This window comes from Rosa rugosa, chromosome 4 (genome assembly GCF_958449725.1).
Source record: "Rosa rugosa chromosome 4, drRosRugo1.1, whole genome shotgun sequence".
In the NCBI taxonomy this organism is placed as follows: domain Eukaryota; kingdom Viridiplantae; phylum Streptophyta; class Magnoliopsida; order Rosales; family Rosaceae; genus Rosa; species Rosa rugosa.
In genome coordinates, this window is record NC_084823.1 from 10714834 (window position 1) to 10739485 (window position 24652).

General features: G+C 38.1%; 1 protein-coding gene and 2 pseudogenes across 1 annotated transcript; all 3 read right to left on the bottom strand.

Moving 5' to 3' along the window:
- Nucleotides 1-412: 412 nt before the first annotated feature.
- LOC133744102 (RNA polymerase II C-terminal domain phosphatase-like 4) lies at nt 413-6228 on the bottom strand (annotated as a pseudogene).
- Nucleotides 6229-7045: 817 nt separating this feature from the next.
- Nucleotides 7046-11437, bottom strand: LOC133744101 (disease resistance protein RUN1-like). The gene is made up of 2 exons (XM_062172233.1): nt 10745-11437; nt 7046-7221 (listed from the first exon to the last, which is right to left on the bottom strand). The coding sequence occupies exons 1-2, from the start codon at nt 11263-11265 to the stop codon at nt 7191-7193; spliced, it is 552 nt and encodes a 183-aa protein (XP_062028217.1). The 5' UTR covers nt 11266-11437; the 3' UTR covers nt 7046-7190.
- Nucleotides 11438-16302: 4865 nt separating this feature from the next.
- On the bottom strand, nt 16303-20632 carry LOC133746069 (alpha-glucan water dikinase 2-like; annotated as a pseudogene).
- Nucleotides 20633-24652: the final 4020 nt, after the last annotated feature.

A 24652-nucleotide genomic window follows, 5' to 3' on the forward strand; every position in this document is an offset into this window, starting at 1 on the left:
CAATCTTCCTATGGAGGCTGGCAATGCTGTTATGGCTGTATTATTTAAAAGAAGAGTTGTCAACCATCTTCCCAATGCCGGCATCCAATCTCTCAAATTTCAAACAGCCAGAAAGAACAAGCGTTTCATTTGCTTTCAACTCATAGAAACTCCTTGGAAGATCCTTCAGCCTTATGCAGTATTTGAGATTTACCAAGGCAAGGTTTTTGAGATCTCCAATGAACGTACTGGTGAATTTCACACAAACAGTCTTTCAGGATCAGATACGTACTGAAGATTTGGGAGTTTTGAAAAGTCTGGTGATTGTTTCAGGTCATGCGAATGACTGAGATTAACAAACTTCAACTGGATGGAGGATGAAGAAGTCCATCCATAATATAAACCCTTTAAAGAAAAAACACATCGGCCATATTTGTTGATTTATCTGTTCAATAAACACGTTTACAAACCAGCCATTAAATTGAAGAAAATATTATTCTAATCAATATTATGATAGCAAAAAGGTGTTGCTACTGATTCAGTAATTCTTGTACAATCAATAGACATGAGTCAGTGAACTGTTAGAACTACGTACAAGAGCTGTAATGATGACAGATCAGCAGCTGCGGAGAAACAAAGTAGCTAAAAATGTGCATACCACCATATCCTCCTACTGCCTTAACATATCTTCTCTTCTTGTCAGACAAATCGGGTCGTGTGTATCTATATACAAATTCAGAGTAAAAGCAACTGCTCTCTGGTGCTCTAGTTTTGAATCAGCATCAAAACTCACATTTGTGAGAAAAGATCTACCGCCCAAGTTTCTACTTCAACTTATCCACAACAAGGACAGGGTTAGTCATATCCAAAAAATAGCAAATCACTGGCTTTGGGTTTTCGATTTCATTTCAGTGACAGGAAACCTGTCTTCAGGTTGCTTTCGCCACATATAATTTGCTGCTTCAAGCTACAGAGGATGGACCAAAAACTTGTTTTGATTTACTGCCCAGTGAGACTTTTCTGTTCCTGCATCTAATGCAACTACATGGGTCACTGATGAATCCACTTCGGTTGAACATATGGCTCCCAGCTGCTCCGCCATCTTCCACAGGTGATGATTATCAGCCTGGACTTTTGAAGAAATTATACGGCTGAAAACAACTTTGCACCCCTTCAAGACTTCCTTCCTAACAGTTTTCAGAACCTACAAGAATACCCATATCCTATTAATATCATTGTCAGAACTGAAAGTAGTAGAGGCAAAGCTCTCCAATAATATATATCAAACATAAGAAAGAAAGGAAAGAGGTGAAGTTTTAGTTAAACGCAATATTCACCTGCCTTGCGTCTCTATATATAAGATTGCCTCCCAATTCCTACAAGATAGTTCACCAACAATGGATTAGTACACAACAACACCATATACTTTAATCAATAGAGACAGCAAGATGTACATACATAGAAGAAAATCTTGTGGATTCACTTAAGAAGGTCAAGAACATTTGCAAGAGCTCCTTCAGGCTCACTCTCATCACTCTTCAACTCTGAAAGAGACTCACAAGTGAACCCAAATTGGGCACAACTAGATCTAAAGAAATGATATCTTTCCATCAAAATTGTCCTTGTGCTTTATCCATGCCTACAATAACAGATAGCAACATCGAGAACCTATCAGAAGATTAACAAATTCACACATCATTAAAATGATTGCTAGTGTATCCTAAACATAATTTACTTGTATAAAATTTGTTTTAACATATTCTATCATACTGCTCGAAAAAGAATTGTTTAATATAAAACATGCAGAGATCATTAATTTGTGACTCTATCCAAACATAAAATCTATAATAAAAAGTTCATTTTCTAAACATTTCTTTTTTGAAAATATATATTGTTATAACATTAGGCAGTTAAGCTAGTTCAATGAGAGGTAATATATCTAGCTGGGCAACCCATGGATGGAAGATGCTATTATGACAATTTCAAACAAAGTTCTTCAAGGGAAATTCTGTTTAAACCACAAAAATTGGCTCCCCTTTAACAAGGTTAACTGGATATGAATGCACTTTAAAATTTCCAGTATTAACAAGGAAAAACTTACATTTTCTGTATCATCTAGTATCAGAACAGCACTTTCTTGCCCAACCACAATATCTAGACCCTTTTGATGTTTTTGGGTACCATCATCACGTGATATCACCCTATCACCAAAGTACTCTTTTTTGGGATCAAGCAACTTGGCCATTTCCAATGCATAGGCTCGATCACCCATAGTGTACACGTACATTTCAAACATTTCACTGGCTTTCTTCAAAAATGTCCTAATGAAGGGCCTTAACTTGGTCATCATACGCATAAAGTCCAGTCTGAAAAGGCTGCCCTTCAACTCATCTGAAAGTATCATATTGCAAGCAAAATCAAAAGATTCAAGTCAATAGTCCTTAGGGTAAATATACAAGCATGCACCTAAGCAACCAAGAAATGTGTAAAAATGAAGCACTAAAGATGCTACACAAGAAGAAAGACTTCAAAAGACTACATAAAATACCTGGCAGCGAATCTGGTGGGCTCATCAAATATTCTTCTTCTGCCGTCATATGATTCAGCTGGGTGGAATTTAGCAGTGTATGATCAAGATCCAGTACCAAATAAAGTTTCTTATTATTTAGTGATTTCCTAATGTCTGTGTTGCGTAACCGGTCGATTTCATCATTATTAAGTCTCAATCCCTGCACAAGAAAATGTTTCACACTGTATCACATCCAATATCTGATAACGCAAAAATGAAGCTACAATATATGGAAATGGATACATGCTGGATAGGTATCTTTCTATAGTAAATTTATAATTGCATCAGGTGATTAGTAAACGAATACAACTTAACAAGTCAGACCTGACTGGGACAAACAATGAATGCATGCAATGGTTATGATTGTTTCCAAACAGTAAGTTTATTTTTTGCATGAGGGCTTCAGTAAATCATGAATTACAGGTGACACCTAATGTGAAAGAATAGTGCTGTACAAACTAAATTATGGAAAACCATATGCACGTATACTTCCAGTAACCCAAAGCATTCAAACATTTCAAATTTCAACTAGTCATCCAGGGAGCACCTTGTGTATGTACCCAAATGTCACACCAGACTGCTCAATCAACCTCTGGCCACAAAGAAAACACATATCTCCAAATGACCCAGGATGTGCACACGTATCCTCCGTTGCCGATGCTTCTGCACATAATTGCAAGAAAAGCTTAAAAATAGGAAAGAGTAACTATATTCTTTGAGGTGGAGAAAAAATCATATTTGAAATAATATCCTGTGTTCAAAGCAATTTAAAACTTGGATGTTTATTAGTTATAATATCCTGTGTCCAAAGCAATCAAAAGTTGATGGTTATTAGACATGTACTCTCTAGCTTTCTCAGCCACACACACACACACACGAGCAAACACACTCATTTCTGTGGGGATTGAATCGCACACTAATACCTGAATACATGGTACATTCACTTTTCCCAAATAATCTACTTGTCTCTTAAAGAGAAAAAAAAATTACTAGTGGCTAAGTTTCCCGATTGAAAAAACTTTTATGTTTTCTTAAACAGGAAAGATGTTTCCTCCGGAACACTTTTGCCAGAAAATGAGAGTTTCCTTAGTTTTTTTCCTGGCATTGTTATGAAATACCATAAAACTTTTTCATCATCATAACTGAAGCATAGTGAGAAAAAAAAAAAAAGTTCTACAAGTGTAAATTTCAAAAATCTACCAAACGACGTTTTTCATCAAAACAAACAAGGCCAACAGCAAAGCAGTTCATCAAGTCTTTAGACAAACAACCAATAAACTTGATTCATATTCGAACATTTGTTATACATCTATACATATACAGCCCACAATAACAGCATTTAACTTTTCAGCTTTCACCGATTTTTAATAGACAGGAAAATAGACCAATAGGTAGATAAACATAACAAAAATGAGAGAATAGGAGCACTGTAGTAAGTCTTTGAACAAAAGCTCACTTACCAAGTAAGTTGGTCTTATGTATGCGTCATCTGAGACAGTTCAGAACACTTTGTACAGTATCAAGAAGTCATCTTCCACTGTTTGGAGTTAGAAAACAAAACACAACAGAATCCAAAAGATATCAATATGTTACCTGACTTTTGTTTTGGAACTCCTTGTGAAGTCGATCCATTATTTTCCTCTACGCTTTCCAAAGTATCTCCCTTACGCCTTTTTATCCTGCAATGCAAGTCACAAATCATATCTAAATCACTTCAAATAGAACTCTGACTTATAGTTTTACACAAATTGTACAATCTAATAGAAACTGCATTAAACACAAAACAAAGAAAATCTCCACACCTGCTCTCACTTTCAACATCACTGCCATCACCATCACCATCACCATCAGCTTCTTTATCTTCTTCATCTTCTTCCTCTGGTGATGACTCCGAAGAACCGGAGTCTAGTTCTCTCTCAAGCAACCCGGCAAAGTCATCACCGCTAGAAGAGTGTACTGGAGACTCGGCCAGACTCATCTAAATTGTACAGGGAATCGAATACTTTAACAAATGTTCACCTCAAAGTCGATGTAAATAGAAGATACACATAAAGTACCTCAAAAAAACACCCCACAGAAAAAAGGATCAAGATTTCTACTATATTTAACCCCCCAAAACAAAAGGACATAACTTCTCAACACTTATGGCTGCAACAATACCAATATTTCTACTCGTAGAAAATAAGAAAAATAAAGAATGTAGAAAGATAGCAACTTATATACTTTCACAGCTGATCAAAGCATTATTGCACAATGCTCAAAGAGCAACTAGGTCATGAACAACCAAATTCGTACCGAACAAAGACCTAACAAGTGATAAGAAGCTAGCAATTCGATTAATACTACGAGAATGAAAAGAAGCGTAGAAATCGATTTGGGTGAAAGAAAGCGGTAAAGCGAGAAGGAAATCACGAAGCCTAGCATTTATTTTATGATTTATGTTGCATTTATTTTACGACACAATCAAATTTAAACAGAGTACAGATCTCAAATCAAAGCTTAATGTCTCAACATACAGCCTGTTATTATCTAATTATTACAAAACTAATGCTTTATAAGACACACTTATTCCAGAACTAATACTCCCCACATCTATGCCTCAATTTCTATTTCATAATTGAAGCTGCATCAAACAGACACTTATATATAAGGATACAATACAGGTTGTTCTTATAGAGGTACAACAATGGTTTTGATAGGGAGGTGATATAAGCAGAGGCTAATTCTCAACTAATAACTGGTTAAAATTGTAGGAAGGCAATTTTAAAGTTCAGGGCTTCAAAAGAAATACTCTTTCAAAAACTTGAAAAACGTGATGCTCCTACTAGGCTAAACAACACATAAGATCAACAAATAAGAGTTTAATTGAAAACGATCATGGAAGTAACTAATTAAACAGGAACAGTTAGTGAAAGAGCTGCAGAGTAGGAAATCATTGGAAAATGGGGTTTTGGGAAAAATTTGGTATGCATTCTTCCCAATCCCTCATACCTATAACTTCATATCTATCACCCTTGCTCCCTTTCCCTCACTCCTCACTCGAACAAAACTGGAAGAATAACAAGAAGAAAATGACTTGTATTGGATCTGCCTGGAATCAATTTCCTCTCGGTGCAACAAATTTCGCTGAATAAATTCACAGAATTCCCAAATCTAAAATTCGAATCAAATGTACACTTGAACACTAGAAAAAGTTACAAAATTTGCTGGAAATTGAAAAACTCTGTCACATATAAGAAGCCACTCACCTATTTATAAGATGAAAAATCAAACCCACAAATGAAAAAATCTATTGTTGATATTCCCAAATCAAAAGCACACAATGAAAACCAAATTAATCGGCAAAAAGAAATTAAAATTGAAACCTCAAAAACAAAATGTACCAGAAGAACCATGATTGATGAACTTACTGAGATTTGAATGGCGTGGTGATTAGTCACCGTTTGAGCGTTCTCATCCTTGAACAGACTGAAATTTGAGAGTGAGATCTGTCGCGCAGGATATTACAAAGAGAAATGGATGAGAGTGTAATTTTTCAAAGAGACGCTGAGCTGGTATTTTTAGAGTTTCATTTACTTTGTTCCACTACAGTAGGATAACTGGATAAGCCGCTTCCCATGTAAGTTTCTCTTCATTGGCTTCTGTATTATACATATACTAGAGCTAGCACCGTGCTTTAGCACTGTTTGAGTGAAAGGACGGTTCTGCCCTCTGTTTTTCGTGATTTCCGGCCTGATCTCTCGTCCCGGCTAGGTCCTGATGTCTCATCCTGGGTAAATCGCTTTAGTCCACTCAGGCCTTGTCGAGATGAAAAGTCGCTAGGTCCTGATGTCTCGTCCTGGCTAGGTCCTGATGTCTCGTCCTGGGTAAATCGTTTTAGTCCACTCAGACCTTGTCGAGATGAAAAGTCCAGGTATTGCAATTCATCTATAGAGGATGGTACTTCACTTATGGCTGTGCCACTTATAACAAGAGTTCTCAAAGAATCCATTTTTCCTATATGCTTGCTCAACTTCTTAAATCTCGAACAGCCAGAAAGAACAAGAGTCCTAACAGAACGCAACTTGTAAAAATCCTCCGGAAGGTCCTTGAGCTTAGTGCAGCCTTTAAGATTTAGCAAGGCAAGTTGAGAAAGATCTCCAATGGACCTGTCAATCTCTGGCAAATTCACACAGTCTTTAAGGATCAAATACTGTAGATTTGGGAGTTCTGAAAAGTATGGTGATGTTGTTAGGTGCTGTGAATGACTGAGATTAAGTATCTCCAATTTCCAAAGCCGCTGTTAGACAACACCAAAAAAAGAACCAAGGAAAAGAATCAAAAATCCACAAAGAAGAAAAGCAGAGAGTGATGTAACGTAATAAACCAGAGGGAAGATGTTTGAAAGTTTCTTAATATACCTCCCTGAAATGCTCCCAGGGACCGTCGTACTGCAGGTCCAAAGAAACCAGGTAAAGTGTATTTTGAAACTCATGTCCAGTGAACTGTTTACGGAATCCTCGCAAGCAGAGCCATCTTAACTTCTTGGGAAGCTTGTTGAAGTCTCCAGTGAGTTTTACATACTTGAGTTGGAGCAATTTCAGTCCCCTCATCTTTCTAAATGCATTTGTACTGAATCTCAAGTTGTCATATCTTCGTGAATTTAGAGCGAGTCCTTCAGTCTCTTCAGTTCCCTGTTAACAGAAGGCACTAAATTAATAAAAAAAAAGGATTATTCGCACGTGAGAATATCAGAATATGATTTATCCACAGGCGTGCGGAAGAGTCATGAATGCATTTTAACTTTCTTACTAGTTACTACCACAATGTCACAATGAAATGACTGGATTACGGACACTAGAATATGAAATTAATGAAGCAGGACTATTAGAATTAGAGATAGGATGGCTTTGCGTAATTGAGCACTACTTCTTCACTATTAATTAGTATTAGAGATGGGAATAGGATGCCTATGCTTGTCTTGATTGGGCTGGGAGTACTTACAGATTCTTCTGTCAAAACATCTATTACATCTTCCTGACGCCACAATCTACTACGTCTTTCAGGGTGGTTCGGGCATTCTTGACGAACAATTTCTCTGCCCATGTCTCGAAGCAAATCATGCATCACTACCTTGTCTTTTTCATTAACAGTTACGAGGCAGCGTTCAGAGAGGACACTAATGGCTACACCTGCAAAAAGACCACAGCCTTCCAGTATTTTTATGACATGGTTTTTGTCCATTCCAATGAAGAAACAACATATGTGGAGGAATATGTGCCTCTGCCACTCCTCAAGTGCATCAAAGCTTATTCTGAGCTTTGACTGAATTTTGCCATCAGGAATTTTTTCCAATTTCTTCAGTGTGCCCTTCCAATCTCCTATGCTCCTTCCAAAGAGGAAAGACCCTAAAATTTCAAGAGCCAGTGGTAAACCTCCACAGTAAGTAACCACACTTTTTGAGAGTTCGATATAGCCTTTTTTAGGAGAATTTTGAAAGGCATGCCGACTGAAGAGCTCAAGAGCTTCTTCTTCATTCATTTCTTGAATTTGAATTAGATGATGTCTTGTATCCACTTCCGCTAGTTGTAGCAAATGTCGGTCTCTTGTTGTTATGACAATTCTACTTCCCGGACCAAAGGAATCACGCCTTATTGCCAATGCATTCAATTGGTCCTCATGATCTACATCGTCAACAATGACAAGTACCTTTTTGCTTCCAAGTTGTCTTCTGATCTCATTGATGCCTATGGAAACATGAACTATCTTGGTTGGTTTTAAGACATCAGAAAGAAGTCTTTCTTGCAGAGCAATCTTACCACTTGAGTCCTTTGCTGTTTCCCTAACATCTGCTAGGAAACATCTACTGTCAAAGTCATGATAAAATTTGTTATAGATGGCTTTGGCAACTGTTGTTTTGCCGATTCCACCCATACCCCAAATTCCAACCATGCGAACAGCATTATCTAATCCAACACCTAAACACTTGGTAATATCTTCAACACGAGACTCTATTCCAACTGGGTAGGGAGCTAAATTCAAGTATGGGGTGGTCAGCTGTCTGCATATCTCGTCAACAATGCTATTGATAAACTCTGCTTCATGCCTGTCAATTAGATTCAGAAGCAGAACTAAGAAGTATAAAGAAATCACCACATTGACTAAAGTTTTTTTTTGAGTTAATTACTGTTTACTCCCTATACTTATAGGGTTTCGTCGTTTCAGTCCCTGACCTTCGAATTTCACCTAAAAAGTCTCTGAACTCCCAATTTCCTCCTAATTAGTCCCTGCCATCAACTTTCAGTCAAAGACCCCGTTATTTTGCTGACGTGTCATTAATTTCAAGCTAAAATGTCTATTATACCCTTACTTACTCTTTTTTAATTTATTTTTTTCTTTTCTCTCCTTTTTTTTTTCTTTTTCTTTTTCTTTTTACATCTTCTTCTTCCAGCTCTCTCTCCTCTTCTTTTTTATCTCCGCCATCACCCCAATCTGCCATGGCTAAGCCAGCCACCCAAGTCATCTGCATCTAACGAGCACACTTCGTGCTTGTCGCCGCCAATAGAGAATCCAGTATGTGTGTTCGATCGGGGTCGATCAATTTGACCCGATCTTAATCCACCCAGATCCAAGAATCCTCTCCTCCACCTCCATAGCCCCAGAGCCCCCGTCATTGCTCTGATCAAAAACAAATGGCGGCTTCCTCGTTCGGCCTGCCATAGCCCCAGTTCCGGTCCGAGGTCAAGTCGGTCAGGCTCCGCCGCGACCGAATCGTAGTTGTTCCCGATTCCATGAAACTTCCCTCCTTCTTCAAATTCCTTCTCGAGATTTGAGAAATCCCAGTCGTATTGGTAAATCGACTCCAACCGATAACGCCGCCTTCCATAGATTTTGAAGGTTGTTCTGCTCTTCTACGTATTCCTGTTCCGGCTAAGGCTGCGAGGCCTTGATGCTCTTGGCGCGTGTGGCGGTGGCTTTGGGTTTGGTGGCGGCCTCCTTCTTCGCCGCCGGCCAGGCCTTTCTCTTGGCTCCTTTCCTCATTGTAAGGTTTGAATTTCGGACAGAGAGAGGCTATCGAGAATTTGGGTTTGGTGAAGAAGGTGTTTGTTTTGGGATATTGTTGCTTTATTTACTGGTTTGGGTTTGGAGAATTTCGGCCGTGGTATGATGCCATGCGGTGGCGCAGCGAGCTCGTGATCTGGGTTTTCAGTTGACGCCAAAGCTCTTGGTTCAATTCAAAGCTTTGGGATATTGTATTTCAATTTATAGATTTGAGATAATTGTTGCTTTATTTACTGGTTTGGTTGCGATAATTTAGAGTTCAGCTTGTTTTTACTTCTCTTGCAGATGGTGGAGGTGGTGGGTGGCGTTGGCGTTGGTGAAGGAGGAGAGGAGGAGATAATGGAGAGGAGGAAGAAGAGGTGGTGGTGGTGTTGGCGTTGGTGAAAGAGAGGAGGAAGAGGTGGTGTTTGGTGTTTGGGAGGTGACTGAGGTGGTGGTGGTGGTGTTGCCATTGCCGTTGGTGAAGGAGGAGAGGAGGAAGAGGTGGTGGTGGTGGTGGTGGTGTTTGGGAGGTGAGAGAGTGCGAGAGAATGGAAGAGGAAGTAAAGAGAAAAATAAAAAATAAAACAGAAATTTTTTTAACTGAGGGTAAAATAGACATTTCGGCATAAAATGGCTGCCACGTTAGCAACTTAACAGAGAAATTGACGGAAAATTGACGGCATGGATGAATTGGGAGGAAATTGAGAGTTCAGGGACTTTTTAGGTGAAATTCAAAGGTCAGGGACTGAAACGATGAAACCCTATAAGTATGGGGAGTAAACAGTATTTAATCTTTTTTTTTTTTTTTTTTTTGACTTTGTGAAGGGGCACCCAAAGGCTTCCTAGGCCCAAGATAAACCCCTTCGGCGCATGTGAAATGCTCCAACTGTGCATTGCAGCACAGTGCCTCGCCACTTTGACAGCTTCGGGGTTCGAACCTAGGTTGGGGAGCACACCCAACTAGACAAGAACCACTAAGCCACTTGCAGTGGTTTTGACTAAAGTTTAAAGGAGAAAAGAAGGACCAAACTGAAAAGATAGGAAGTAAAATATATATATAAAATAAAATAAAAAGGAAAAAAGAAATATATATATATATATATATATATATATATATATATATATATATATATTTATATTATATAAAAAAAAAGGAAAAAGGAAGAGTATTACCTATCAGCAATATCGAAGCCAGCCAAATTCGCCGCTCCTCTAAGAGCAGCTCTCCACCTTGCTATCTTATCTCTACCTTGATGTACTGTGGCTTCATGTCTCTCAAACGCATGAGCAAAGATACCGGTCTGGTTTCTGACATGTGAAGGATCGACATGATAGAATATTGGGAAAACCCGTTGCCTTTGTGTTTTTCTACACTCCATGATCTGCACCAGCTCCTCGAGACACCAACTCGAATCCGCGTAATTTTCTGAGAAGACGATGAGTGAGATCCTACACCCTTGGATTATCTCCACCAAATCCTCCGCTATGTTTTCTCCCCTTCTTAGTCCCTCGGCATCCCTAAACGTCCTGACTCCGGCACGAACTAGTGCCGCGTAGAGGTGGTCCGTGAAGGTCCTCCGTGTGTCTTCACCTCTGAAGCTCAAGAACACGTCGTACGTGTAGTTAAGGAACTCCGGTGGCCTTGAGGATGGTGTCCCCGATGGAAGCGATGAGGATGATGACGATGCCTTCATTGGAGTAAAGGGCTATGGATGCAGTGGTTTAGATTTGAGAAATGAAGATGGACAATCGGTAAGAAGAGCAAGTGTTAGAATTTGTGGCTTTGATACCACTGTTGTAATTTGATGCGGAAGCTTTAGAAGTAGTGGGCCAGGACAATTTGTTTAGGACGCGTTTCTTTCACCCAGTGACAGCGACCTTTTTTCTCCAGTTCTTGTTCATGGCCCCACGTTGGTTTCCACGAACCGACCTTTTCTTTTCTCGTAATGCGTAGAGATGGACACCGGATCCAAGGACTATTATTCTTGGCAATTTCAGACTCCGTTTTCCTTGGTCATTTCCAAGAAGTGACTCGTAGGAAAGGAGGGATTAAATTGAACAGCCACCCAGCCTTTTATGCAGTTAAATTCCAAGTATCCCATTATCAAAAGGAAGGGAGATGCCTTTAGCTCTAGAAAAAGTAATCATCTAATTACATTTTAGTTTCCTAATTATGGGGTGTTTTCAATTTCATACCAAAATATCAAAATTTTATCACTTACGTAGCTTAATTTGACTTTTTTTTTTGTTATTTTCAGTAGTTTTAATAATAACTTAACTTGACTTTGTTCGTTATTCAAAACCCCAAATCTTCCTAGATTACATATCACTATTAATGAATTAGTGAGCATAGAATAGTCCCAGACAACGTGGCAGTGTCATACGGTGGTCTGTACCAATAATATTACTCAAATTTAGTGGAAACCATTGCAAGAGGTGATAGAATAATAAAAATAAAAAAAACTGAACCAATTAAGATTAAGTGCATGTCATATAAACCAATGATATCAACCTGAACCACCACGTTTATCATAATCCTGGAGATGAACCTCGGCTTTTGGAAAGTTTTTTGTTTTTTGTTTTTTTTTGAAGTCCAATTTTTCCCTTTTACAAAAAAGAAAGAAGGAGCATTTTCAAATCCATATGGCTTATTCTCATTGTCCCCCCCAAAAAAAAAGAGAGAGGCTTCATCCGTTCTCTTACCCATCTATGTAGATTCTTAGCAAGTCGGATCAAGCTTCAGCCAATTACATAATATAATAGTCATTTCAAGCTTCAACCTCGCGTTCTGACCAAAAAAAAAAAAAAAAAGATGTTTCAACCTTCAGCCTAACAAATCATATAAGAAAACAGAACATCATGAAATTCGATCCAAAGATAGAATTCATATATTACATCTCGTGGAAGCATCACCAATCCAGTTTGATTAATAAAAAATCATATATGATAAACAACTTAGATCTCCAACTTTTCATAAAAGGACTACACCATCACCATCTATGGTGGAGGAGAAGCAGGAACTTTTTTCTTTTCAGAATAATTTATTCTCAGTTTTTTTAAGGTACAAAAATGAAATTGAAAATTAAAGTTAAAAAACTTGGAGAGGTCTACATACTAATTTAGAATATATGAACAAAACCACCCTAATCCGGGATCATATAATAATTTTTCCCTGTTAGAACCCCTCTCCAACTACAATTCCTCTTAGGGTTTTTTCCCACTTAGATCATGTGGAGAGTAAAAATTTTATGAAATTGAAGTAAATTCACAGACTCCTCACTTTAGAGGAGCCGGATCCACATAACAAAGATCCTTCATCGAAGTTCCAACGCAGACAAGCCATGGATTGACCTTGAAATTAGTTATACATTCCCATTTTGTTCTCTACTTTTCTACAGACCAAACACATCAAAATACAAAATTCCAAACTCTGCGTTTGCTTCTCTTCTCAATTCCGTTTTCCTAGCAAACACACAGAAATTACACAAGTAAAATAGTCAACAAACAGCACCTATATCCATCCGGAATATTATAGATATTTTCAGGATCTGACTGGAATATAAATACTTTGCAGTACTTGATCACCAGTTTCCCTGCAGCTTCTCTGATTTTGAGATTTCACTCAATTATTGCTTGAATTTCTACCTTAACTTTCAGCTGCTTTTTCTGTTATCTGTACTCATTTCGATACTGGAATTAAACTATTGGGGGAAGAATTATAAACATAACAAACAAAGATGAGAACAAACTATGCGGCAAAAAGCTTGCTGCTGTATGTGATATTACTCAAAGTGCTGATCAGATGACTCATGTCTTGGTCCTGCCTGATTACCAGCATCACTTGGAAAATATTCGTATGGGATAGGCTCACACCCATTCAAGACTGAACCCAGTTTTCTTCACTCTGAAACCAGATCCAATTGCAAACCTCCACAAAGTCATCACCTTCCAAATTGAGGGAGGGAGGGAGGGGGAGAGAGAGAGAGAGAGAGAGAGAGAGAGAATTTGGAATTATAGTTGGTAAATCTCCACTTGCAGGAAGGTTTGTGCAATTACAGAAACATGGACGTTCAAGGTGGGAAAGTGTTGAGAATATATACATCCCACATGGGAAAAATGAGACATTGCCTATGAGTTTATAAGGGTTTGGGTCACTCCATCTATTGCCAATTGGTTTTGGATGTGAACCTCAGATTACTTTATCATGGTATCAGAGCGGGTTATCCCAAGTGTGCAAGCCTCGCGCCCACACGGGCTACGTCACCCAAAGTTGTTCACGTGTATGGCTTGAAAATTCGCCACACACGCGGGGGCGTATTGAGAATATATACATCCCACATGGGAAAACGTCACCCAAAGTTGTTCACGTGTATGGCTTGAAAATTCGCCACACACGCGGGGGCATGTTGAGAATATATACATCCCACATGGGAAAAATGAGACCTTGCCTATGAGTTTATAAGGGTTTGGGTTACTCCATCCATTGCCAATTGATTTTGGATGTGAACCAACCAGGTTTCCTTGATGAAGAAAATCAATTCCTATGAACTTTAGAGAGAATCCATGCCAGCAGAGCCATCACAATGTTTAGAAAGATGGTCATAGTCTCCAATCAGCTCGACATAGTTGAGTTGTGTACAATAATAATGATATGAAGCACTGAAATGCGATGGAGCGTTATATGCTTTTGCATAAATGAAATTTGCAACTTATCTTTAGTATTGGATATGGGATGCATATGCTTGTCTTGAGTGGGAAGTACTTACAGATTCTTCTGTCAATATATCCAGTACATCTTCCTGACGCCACACTCTTCTACATTTTTCAGGGTCTTTGGGGTATACTTCCTGATGCCCATGTCGCGAAGCAAATTGTGCATTGTGAGTTTGTTTTTTTCACTAACAACTACAAGGCAACACTGAATGAGGACACTGATATCTATTACTGCAGAAAGACCACAGCCCTCGAGTATTTTTTATGACATAGTTTTTGTCCATTCCAATGAAGAAACAAGATACATCGAGGAATAAGTTCTTCTGGTTCTCACCAACTGCATCAGAACTTATTCTGAGCTTTTTCTGAATTTTTCCATGAGCAATTTTTTGCAATTTATTCCATGTGTTTTTCCAATCTCTTATGTCCTTCCTTCCAAAGCGAAAAGACCCTAAAATTTCAAGAGCCAGTGGGAAACCTCCAAAGTAGGTAACCACACTTCTTGAGAGTTCCAAAAATTCTGCCTCAGGACAATTATTTTGAAATGGGCCGACTAAAGAGCTCAAGAGCTTCTTCTTTATTCATTTCTCAAGTCAGATGTATGGTCACTTTAAGTTCCTCCAGCAAATGTTGATCTCTTGTAGTTATAATAATTCTACTTCATGGACCAAACAAATCACGCCTTATGGCTAATTCATTTAATTGCTCCACATCATCTACATCATCAACAATGAACTGATCTTTTTTTTTTCCAAGTCTTTCTTTTATCACAATGATCCCTCTAGGCAGCATCACCAACTTCTATTTTGGTTGATCTTACGATATCAGAAAGAAGTCTTTCTTGCAAATAAAACTTGTACCTTCAAAACTATGATAAAATTTGTTGAAGATGGCTTTGGCAACAGATGTTTTGCCCATTCCACCCATACCCCAAATTCCAACCATGTGAACATCATCATCTACTCCAACACAAAATGATTTACTAATCTCGTCAACGCGAAAATCTATTTCCAACCGGGTCGTTGGCCACATGCAAGTATGTGTGGGTCTCAGCTGTCTACTAGTCAGGTCAATAATGTCATGGAGAAACTTTCCCTCATTCCTGTCGATTAAATCCAGAAATAGAACTAATTATAGGACTCAGTGCGCAACTACAATGCTGAATTGAGTTAATATCTTATTGATAGTGACTACAGATTGCCAGAGGAAATAAAATTTATATAAAGGGTGAAGCTGTACAGATGCTAACAAAATGGACCAAAAAGAAAAAGGAAATTAAATTTAACAGCTAGAAGTAAAAAAAGGGCAAGTAATTACCTATTAGCAGTAGTACGAAGATGGAAGCCAGACAAATTTGCAGCTATCCACCTGGATACATTCTCTGATATCTATTTGCAGCTTTATAAATTACAAATGCCTTCGCAAAACTACCCGTCTGATGCCTGACATCTGAAGGATCAACATGATAGAATATTGGAAAAACAGCTTGCCCCAATGTTATTCTACACTCCATGATCTTCACCAGCTCATCAAGACACCATGTTGAACTTGCATAGTTCGCTGAGAAGCCTATGAGAGAGATCCTAGACCCTTCGATTGCCCTGATCAATGACAGTGATATATCTTCCCCTCTCCTTATTTTGTTGTCGATGAAGGTATGGATTCCAGACGCAACTAATTTACTGTTGAAGACTTGAAGTGGCTCGTGAAGTAGTTGTGTGCGTCTGCACCTCTGAAGCTCAAGAACACGTCGTACCTTTCTGTGAAGGAGGAGGATGAAGGCATTTCTGATTTGCTTCTCCCTCTGAAGCTCAAGAACCCGTTCTACCTTAAGTAATTGCTAATAAGAAATGAATAAAATCCAATGCTCACTCCATCATCTAGAGAGTGAGGTGGAATCTTTTCTTTTCCAGGTAATTCCCATGAATAAACTCATGTAGGACTTCAGTTGACTAGCTTTTTATTATTATTATTATTATTTTTTACTTTTTTTTTTACCAGCTTTTTCTTTAGTTACAACAAACCTTTAGCCTAAATTGATTCTGTGACAAAAAAAAAAATCTCTATTTTTCTTTTCATACCTATCATTCTGACAAGAATGTGCACATAACAAATGCAACACAAGATGCGGTTGCTAAGGCTAGATTTGTGGCCTCGACTGAACTACATATATCAGTCCATCTTTTACCACACATTCAATGTCCTTAGAACAACCGCAAATGCCTTGCGCAATTCTTGACAAGAGTGAGACTTGGAAGGCTCCATCAATGATCATCCGACCACTCAAGTAGTCCAACACAATATTCTCCTTTTTATCCACGATGACACTGCAAAGTTAAAATACACATTAAATGGCTCTCTTTGGGAAACAGGGCAAGACAAAACAATGCTTTGCATTTATTCTTACATTTCAAATAAATGCCTTTTCACTATGAATGCAGAAACTCAAATGGTCAAATTGACTCTTTGCACCTATACCATGTGACTGTAGTGTTTACTGTGTCGAGAGGCCAACAAAATGAATCTTCATCTACTTTGATTATGGTCATGTTCACAATTCCAGGAAGGTTGACTCAAAGCAACTTGACCCAACAACCGAGCAAGTTGACTCAATTCCAGGAAGGTTGATTCTTGGGAACCAATAATGCAAAAGACAAATTATAAAGTAGTGAAAATTCAAAATAGATGTTGGCTTCATAACCAAAACTAATTGACAATGGACGAAGTTAACCCTTACCTTGGAATCCCTTAAAATAGGTCTCTATTTTCCAACATGGAATTCATATTATCAACACTAATGTTTGCCCATATGATGGTGCAACTGTAAGTGACCCAGATATATCACCAGGCAACCACAAGCTGGTTACTAAATGTTAATTGTTGAAGAAACAAGCTAGTAGAGTAATATATGCCGTTCAAAATGTTGGAAGAGATTTAAAATTCAAACTTCCCGTTCCAAAAAAATAAGAATAAAGGGAAAAAGTTCTGAAGGAATATTCTGTAACTATATTAATTCATGCAAATATTTATTAGGCATATGCTTAAACAAAAGTAACTGAACATTCATACGCTTACCTTGAAAATCAATTAGTTTCAGCATAAATAGTAACCTGCGGTCGCTAAAGGCTAGATTTGTGGCCTTGACTGAACTACGTATATCAATCCATCTTTTACCACACCTTCAATGTCCTGAGGACAACCATAAAGGCCTTCTAATATCTTCCCCACGTCTGCAATTCTTGAGAAGAGTGAGACTTGGAAGCCCCTATCAAAGATCATCCGATCACTTGAGTAATCCCACATAATCTTCTCCTCTTTATCCATAATTACACTGCGACATTATCACAACCATTAAAAAAGGCAAGACAAAAGAATACTTTGAACGCATGCATTCTTCCATTTCCAATAAATGCCCTTTTACTAAGAATGCAGAAACTGAAATGGTCAATTGCCTCTTTGCACCTATACCAAGTGATTGTGGAGAGTTGACTGTCGAGGCCCAACAAAATAAATCTACTTGAACTTCACTAATTCTGATCGATGGCAAAGAAATGTTAACCAATGACTGACTGGCGATTTCAATGACTGGATGGTTTTAACTTTTAGCCGCAGCATCATGCCAATTAATTGTGAGATATCCTAGGTTTTTCTTGCCTTACAAACCGTCCAAATGTATCCAAAAAGTACATAACTTTCTGAAGCTGACTCCTCCAGTCCAGGAGTGAGAAGATGACAGTTCTTCATTCTTTACTTAATTCATATTTAAAAGTTAAGTTTAGGACAAACCTGTCATGAAGCCCAGCACCTGCATATCCTTCCAGAACCTTAGCATTCGAGTCTGTTCTGAATATGACAGACTGCTTGGTATACAGCCCTATTGGCTTGCTTGGATAACAATTAACCTGAAAGCCATAATCATGCTTGAGATGTCGATTTGTGAATGAAGCAAATATTGTCATCTGATATATTAAAAGTTTCCTTACGATAGGAGAGTTTAGATTGGCTTTCTGGGTTATGAAGCTCATGGCTCGTCCAGGATATGCACCCACCAAAGTCTCTCCCAAGTCCTTAACTATCTGTATTTTATAAAGAAAGAATGATGATCACATTTGATGGGGTGGTGGGGGAGAGATTTCAAACTCAGAGACAAATCATACCTCTCTGTAAATTTCTGCAGTATTCCCTGACAAGGGGAATTTTTTGTGTGAATAACAAAGGCATAATCGGCACATATGATTTCTTGAATTTACAGCCATGCATATGTTCTCATGGTCTAGTTTAGCTTTCTTACGACTAATAAAAGCTCTTTCATTCCACTTTGAAGCCCAAACCAGTTGAATAGGGAAAACAACAGATGTCATAATAGCATCATATGATGGATCTTACGTCACCAGAGTCTTGTAGTCGTGCACAAATTTCTGCCTGATAATCTTCCCTCTCTTGAGTATGTACCCAAATGTCACACCAGACTGCTCAATCAACCTCTGGCCACAAAGAAAACACAGATCTCCAAATGACCCAGGATGTGCACACATATCCTCCATTGCAGATGCTTCTGCACATAATTGCAAGAAAAGTTCAAAAATAGGACAAGAGTAACTACATTCTTTGAGATAGAGAAAAAAATCATATTTGAAATAATATCCTGTGATCAAAGCAATTAAAATTTGGATGTTTATTACTTATACTATCCTGTGTCCAAAGCAATCAAAACTTGATGGTTATTAGATATGTACTCTATAGCTTTCTCAAGCACGCACACACACACACACACACACAAGCAAACACACTCATTTTTGTGGGGGTTGAATTCCACACTAAAACTTGAATACACGGTACATTCACTGTTGGATGGTTTCAAGCCATGTTTTTCCCAAATAATCTGCTTGTCTCTTAGAGAGAAAAAAAAAATTACTAGTGGAAAGGTTTCCCAATTGAAAAAACTTTTTTATGTTTTCTTAAACAGGAAAGACGTTTCCTTCGGAACAGTTTTGCAAGAAAATGAGCATTCCCTTTGTTTTTTCTGGCATTGTTATAAAATACCATAAAACTTTTTCATCACCATAACTGAAGCATAGTGAAAAAAAAATATGTTCTAAAGTGTAAATTTAAAAATCCACCAAACAACGTTTTTCATCAAAACAAACAAGGCCAACAGCAAAGCAGTTCATCAAGCAATAAATTTGATTCATATTTGAACATCTGTTATACATCTTTATATATATATAGCCCAAAATAATTGCACTTAACTTTTTAGCTTTCACCAATTTTTAATAGACATGAAAACAGACCAATAGGTAGATAAACATAACAAAAATGAGAGAATAGGAGCACTGTAGTAAACCTTTGAACAAAAGCTCCCTGAGTAACTAATTTGGTTGTAGGTTGTATGTAGCAAACAGGTATGCGTCATCTAAGACAGTTCAGAACACTTTGTACAGTATCAAGAAGTCCTCTTCCACTGTTTGGGGTTATAAAAAGAAAAAAAAAAAAAAACCCAACAGAATCCAAAAGATATCAAAATGTTACCTGAGTTTTGTTCTGAAAGTACTTGTAAGGTCGACCCATGAGTTTCCTCTACGCTTTCCAAATCATCTCCCCTACGCCTTTTTATCCTGCAATGCAAGTCACAAATCGTATCTAAATCGCTTCAAATAGAACTTTGACTTATAGTTCTACAAAAAACTGTAGCATCTAATAGAAACTCATACTGCATTAAAAACATGAAACAAAGAAAATGTCAACATCATCAGCTTCTTTATCTTCTTCATCTTCTTCCTCTGGTGATGGCTTGGAAGAACCGGAGTCTAGTTCTCTCTCAGGCAACCCGGCAAAGTCATCACTGCTAGAAGAGTGTAGTGGAGACTCGGCAAGACTCATCTAAAATGTACATTGGCAATCGAATACATCAACAAATGTTCACCTCAAAGTTGACATAACAGAAGATATACACAAAGTACCTCAAAAACACCCCACAGGTAAAGGATCAAGATTTCTACAAGTAGAAATCAACAACCAAAAAAGGACATAACTTCTCAAACACTTATGCCCGCAGCAACACCAATATTTCTACTCGTAGAAATCAACAACAAAGAATGTAGAAGGTAGCAATTCGATAGATTGAACGAGAATGAAAGAAGGGTAGAAATCGATTTGGGTGAAAGAAAGCAGTAAAGCGCGAAGGAAATCAAGAAGCACAAGCATTTGTTTTATGAAAAGGAAGGATGAAATGAAGTAGTGAGTGTACCGTGGTTGCGAAAGACCAACAGTGATGGGGCTCCTCAAATTTTCAAGCTTTGGAAGACAAACAGAGAAAAGGAAGAAGAGCCTGAAGCCCGGAAGAAACTGAAAGCGGGTTAGAATGGAAAACCAAAACGATGTCGTGGTTACGTTACAAGAGGAAAAAAAAACAAAAAACCTTCATTCTTTGCTTTTATTCTTTTCATTTTCTTTTCAGTTTTTGGGTTGGGTTGCACTTGATTTGGTAATCTAATGAGAGAATCCTTGCTTCCTTTCAATGATTTTTCTCCCTATACTTACTCAATACATCTTCAATTAATACAATTTGCATTAATGTTGGTGGAATAGCTCAAGATAAGGCTAAGCCTCGGCTAGTATATATCAAACTAGTTTATTCAATGTCTAGTTACCTACATTTACATGTTGTAGATGAATTCTATTGTAGTAACTTTCGTTTGGTTTATGGTATAAAGTAAACACAACTTTTGTTATCCATCTAGAAATTCCTCCTATCTAAATGAATGTTGTACGTACTGGTTGTTTTGTAAACAAAATTCTAGGCTGAAGAAGAGATTGCACATAATTGTTAATGCACTTTTGCATCTTCTTGAATTGTGTTTAGCAATGTCATCTTTCCTCTTTTGGAATCTAGAACCCCAATCAATAATGAATTAAATGAGTATATCGATTTAGTTTAATATGTGGGTGTAGTTTGTTAGACGCCATGGGTGCTTAATTAATTTGAAACGAATGTTGTGCTCATCATGATTCTTTGTTGCTATAGGGGAACTGAGACACGATCGATTGTTGGGTATCCTGTCTTTTGTGCATCTCGGAAGGTGTTATTCGAAGGGTGTTTTGGATGGTGCTGGTTTTGTACGAGGGGAAGATCAGCAACAACCTCGGACAACCATTTTGATAAAATTTGCTGAAGTGGTGACTGTTCACTTTTTCTGTATTAGAATTTCATACACAACATTGGAGTTTCAACTGCATGGGCAGTTGGATGCATTTCATTTAGATTCGATGGGAGTGGACGTGCCAAATTGCCAATTTACGTGCACTGACCCTGTGCATTTGAAAGTCCATCAATTTTACTCCCCAAATATATTTACCACAATGCTAGAGGTCATCGGGAGCTCACTGAACTTACGAGCATCAACACCCTTGTCATTGTTCTTGTTGAAAGCCAAAATCAAAATCCACCCATATGTGGAAAACCTAGCGGAAATCAAAAGGTGCGAGAAGTGACCTGAATAATCAACGGCTTGGAGTTTGGTGATTGTGTTGAAGGAGATTTGAGTTTTGGTTGGAACAGAGAGATCATCTAAATATAAAAAGTGTTTTGTCGTTTTGGGATAAAGCGCTCTAAAAGCCGTTCCTTCACTTCCTTGCTTTCATTGTATTATTGTAACAGCAAGGAATGACTAATAGTGAAGGATTGAATTTCTAGGGTTTCAATCGGCCCCTTTTGTTCCAAGGTAAAATTCGATCAATTGACTTATAATTTGACTTTAGTGTAGTTGGGAAAGTTGTTGTACATGTTGTGAAGAAGATTTTTGGTTTAGGAAGTGTGGCCAAATTTTGAGTTTGACGGCGGCGCCGCTATCTGTGGCGGCCGTTTCCAGCCACCTCAGGAACAGTTTCTGTTCCTCTTTTCGATCTACACATCGATTCGAACATGTCGATATACAATACATAATTTTCGAAGATCGTATGATTAAGTTATGAATTTTTTCGGTTTCGATCCTTGAGGATCAGACTGTCCAATCGACTTGTAATTCTGATATGATGATCGTAAAACTGTCCTGATGACTTTGTGAGGTCATGGATGAAGATCCGACCGTTGGGTCTTCGTATAATTCTGAAATGACGATTCAAAGGGCGATCCATGAGGATCCGACCGTTGGATCATTGTATAATTTAGATCCAACCGTCAGATCATCATATAATTTGGATCCGACCGTTGAATCATCGTATAATTTGGCTCTGACCGTTGGATCATCGTACGATTTAGATTCGACCGTTAGATCATTGTATGATTTAGATCTGACCGTTAGATCATCGTATAATTGTGTTTTGTGAATTGTGTGCTAAGTTGAGATCGTATTTGATTAGGTGATTCACGGATTTGTTTTGCGGACGGTTGTGATTTTGATTTTGAGCTGTTAAGAAGACGCAACTGGATTAGAGGTGAGTAAATCTCTCATGGTTCATATTACGAACCGAATGCTATTAATTACTTTATTTAAATCGTAATTGTTGTGAAAATATTTTATGGAAATAAATATTTATTTTAAATTATATGGGCTTGATCTACTACGGTCCATTGGTAAGTAAAATGATATTTAACTATATAAAAATGAATTTCACGGTTTTACTACGTGTGGACTATAGTTGGTATTAGTGGTCATTCCTGTGAGGATGATTACGTGTGTGTGTGTGTGTGTGTGTGTATATATATATATATTTATGTGAATATATCTGGAATGGTGTGACATTGAGATGTGTGGAATTGTCATCATTTTGGTTATAATATGGAATTGAATATGTAATTGCCATAATTATATGTGATAATCATTATTGATGAATGTAGATTTGAAATTATGGCTGACATTGGTGGGTCGTATGGGATTCTGGGAATGTTTGGTTCTGAGGGCCGAATGGTCCAAAGTTCGACAGTTATAGTAGAAACCGAAGTATGATTTGTTCTGAGGGCAGGAATGTCCAAAGTTCGACGGTTATAGTATTAACCAAAGTATTTGTTGTTCTGAGGGCAGAATGGTCCAAGGTTCGAAAGTTATTGAGATAACCTGGGTGAAATATATCGATTACTTGAATCTTGGCGAGGTGACAGGTAAATATTTAGTTAGAGCTCTAACCTGTTGTGGGATAACGTTAAAATGGTAACGTTATGTAGTTAGGGGATTGTTGGGATGTCTCCTTTGTTTGTTTTCCATGAGTTGGGTTGATGATTAAATTGTGGATGTTGAGGTTGTTGGTTTGTTTATTGAGTTAAAAGGAATTGTGACATAAATTGTTAGCTGGTTTTTATTTTGAGTTTACTCATACAAGCTTTGCCAAAGGCTTACCGGGTTTTGTTGTTTGCAATCCCGGTACACTATTCAAACTGTGTAGTAGCAAATTCTGCAGGTCAGGAAAATCAGGGTGGTGATCTAGTTGGGTAGTGCAGCGGTGTTATGAGCGGCACTAAGTTTATTTCTGTGTGTTTTGTATGCTCCTATGAGCTTAACTTTTATTTAAGTTGATGTTGTAGTGATTCGAGAGATAGTTGCCTTGAGATTGAAATTTGATTTGAGTGGTGTTGGTTTATTGAAAAAAAATAAAAATAAATTCTAAGTGTTGTGAACAGGTTGTATGATTTATCACATTTCTGATTTGAATTCTTTATTCAAAATTTAGGGCGTGATAGTTTGGCATCAGAGCATAAGGTACATATTTGGTGACAAGTTAGTACTTCTTGAGCGATGGCCCGTCTGCAGCGGATCCCCATCATGTGCTCTTCGGTATTAACGTAGTCATTGGGTATGTAGGAGTGTTAGGGTCGGTTGTCTAGAATGTTAGAACATTAGAATGTCATAAGAACTTTAGGCGTCGCCTTGTGTTAGTGTCATGGTTGATATGAGCTTGTATATGATTTATAAATTATTTAAGTTTTATATATGCGTATTAACCAAGCGTACCATGCTCCCCAAGTGATGGATAACCTGGAATGCAGAACCAGGGGTCGAGGAAGAACCCGAGGTAGGGGTAAAGCAGAAGTTAGAGGCAGAGCTAGAGGTGGGGGCAGGTTTCGCCCTGTTGATGAGGTTTATGAGCAGGAGATAGATGCATCAAATGTTGAGCTGCCTACTCCACCAGTGGGTGAAGTAAGCGACCCCACTTGTCTGTTGAAATTGGCCAGAGACATTAATTGTCTGGGAGCAGCCAAGTTTCAGGGAGGTACGGATTACATGTTGGCTGATCGATGGATTGAGGATATGTAGACCTATTTTGAGATGGTTGTTTGTGATGAGATTGAGAAAAGAAAGGTAGCCATTTTCATGCTCCAGGATGAGGCTAGGGTGTGGTGGAACTGCACTCAGAAGACTACAGATATGTCTATCC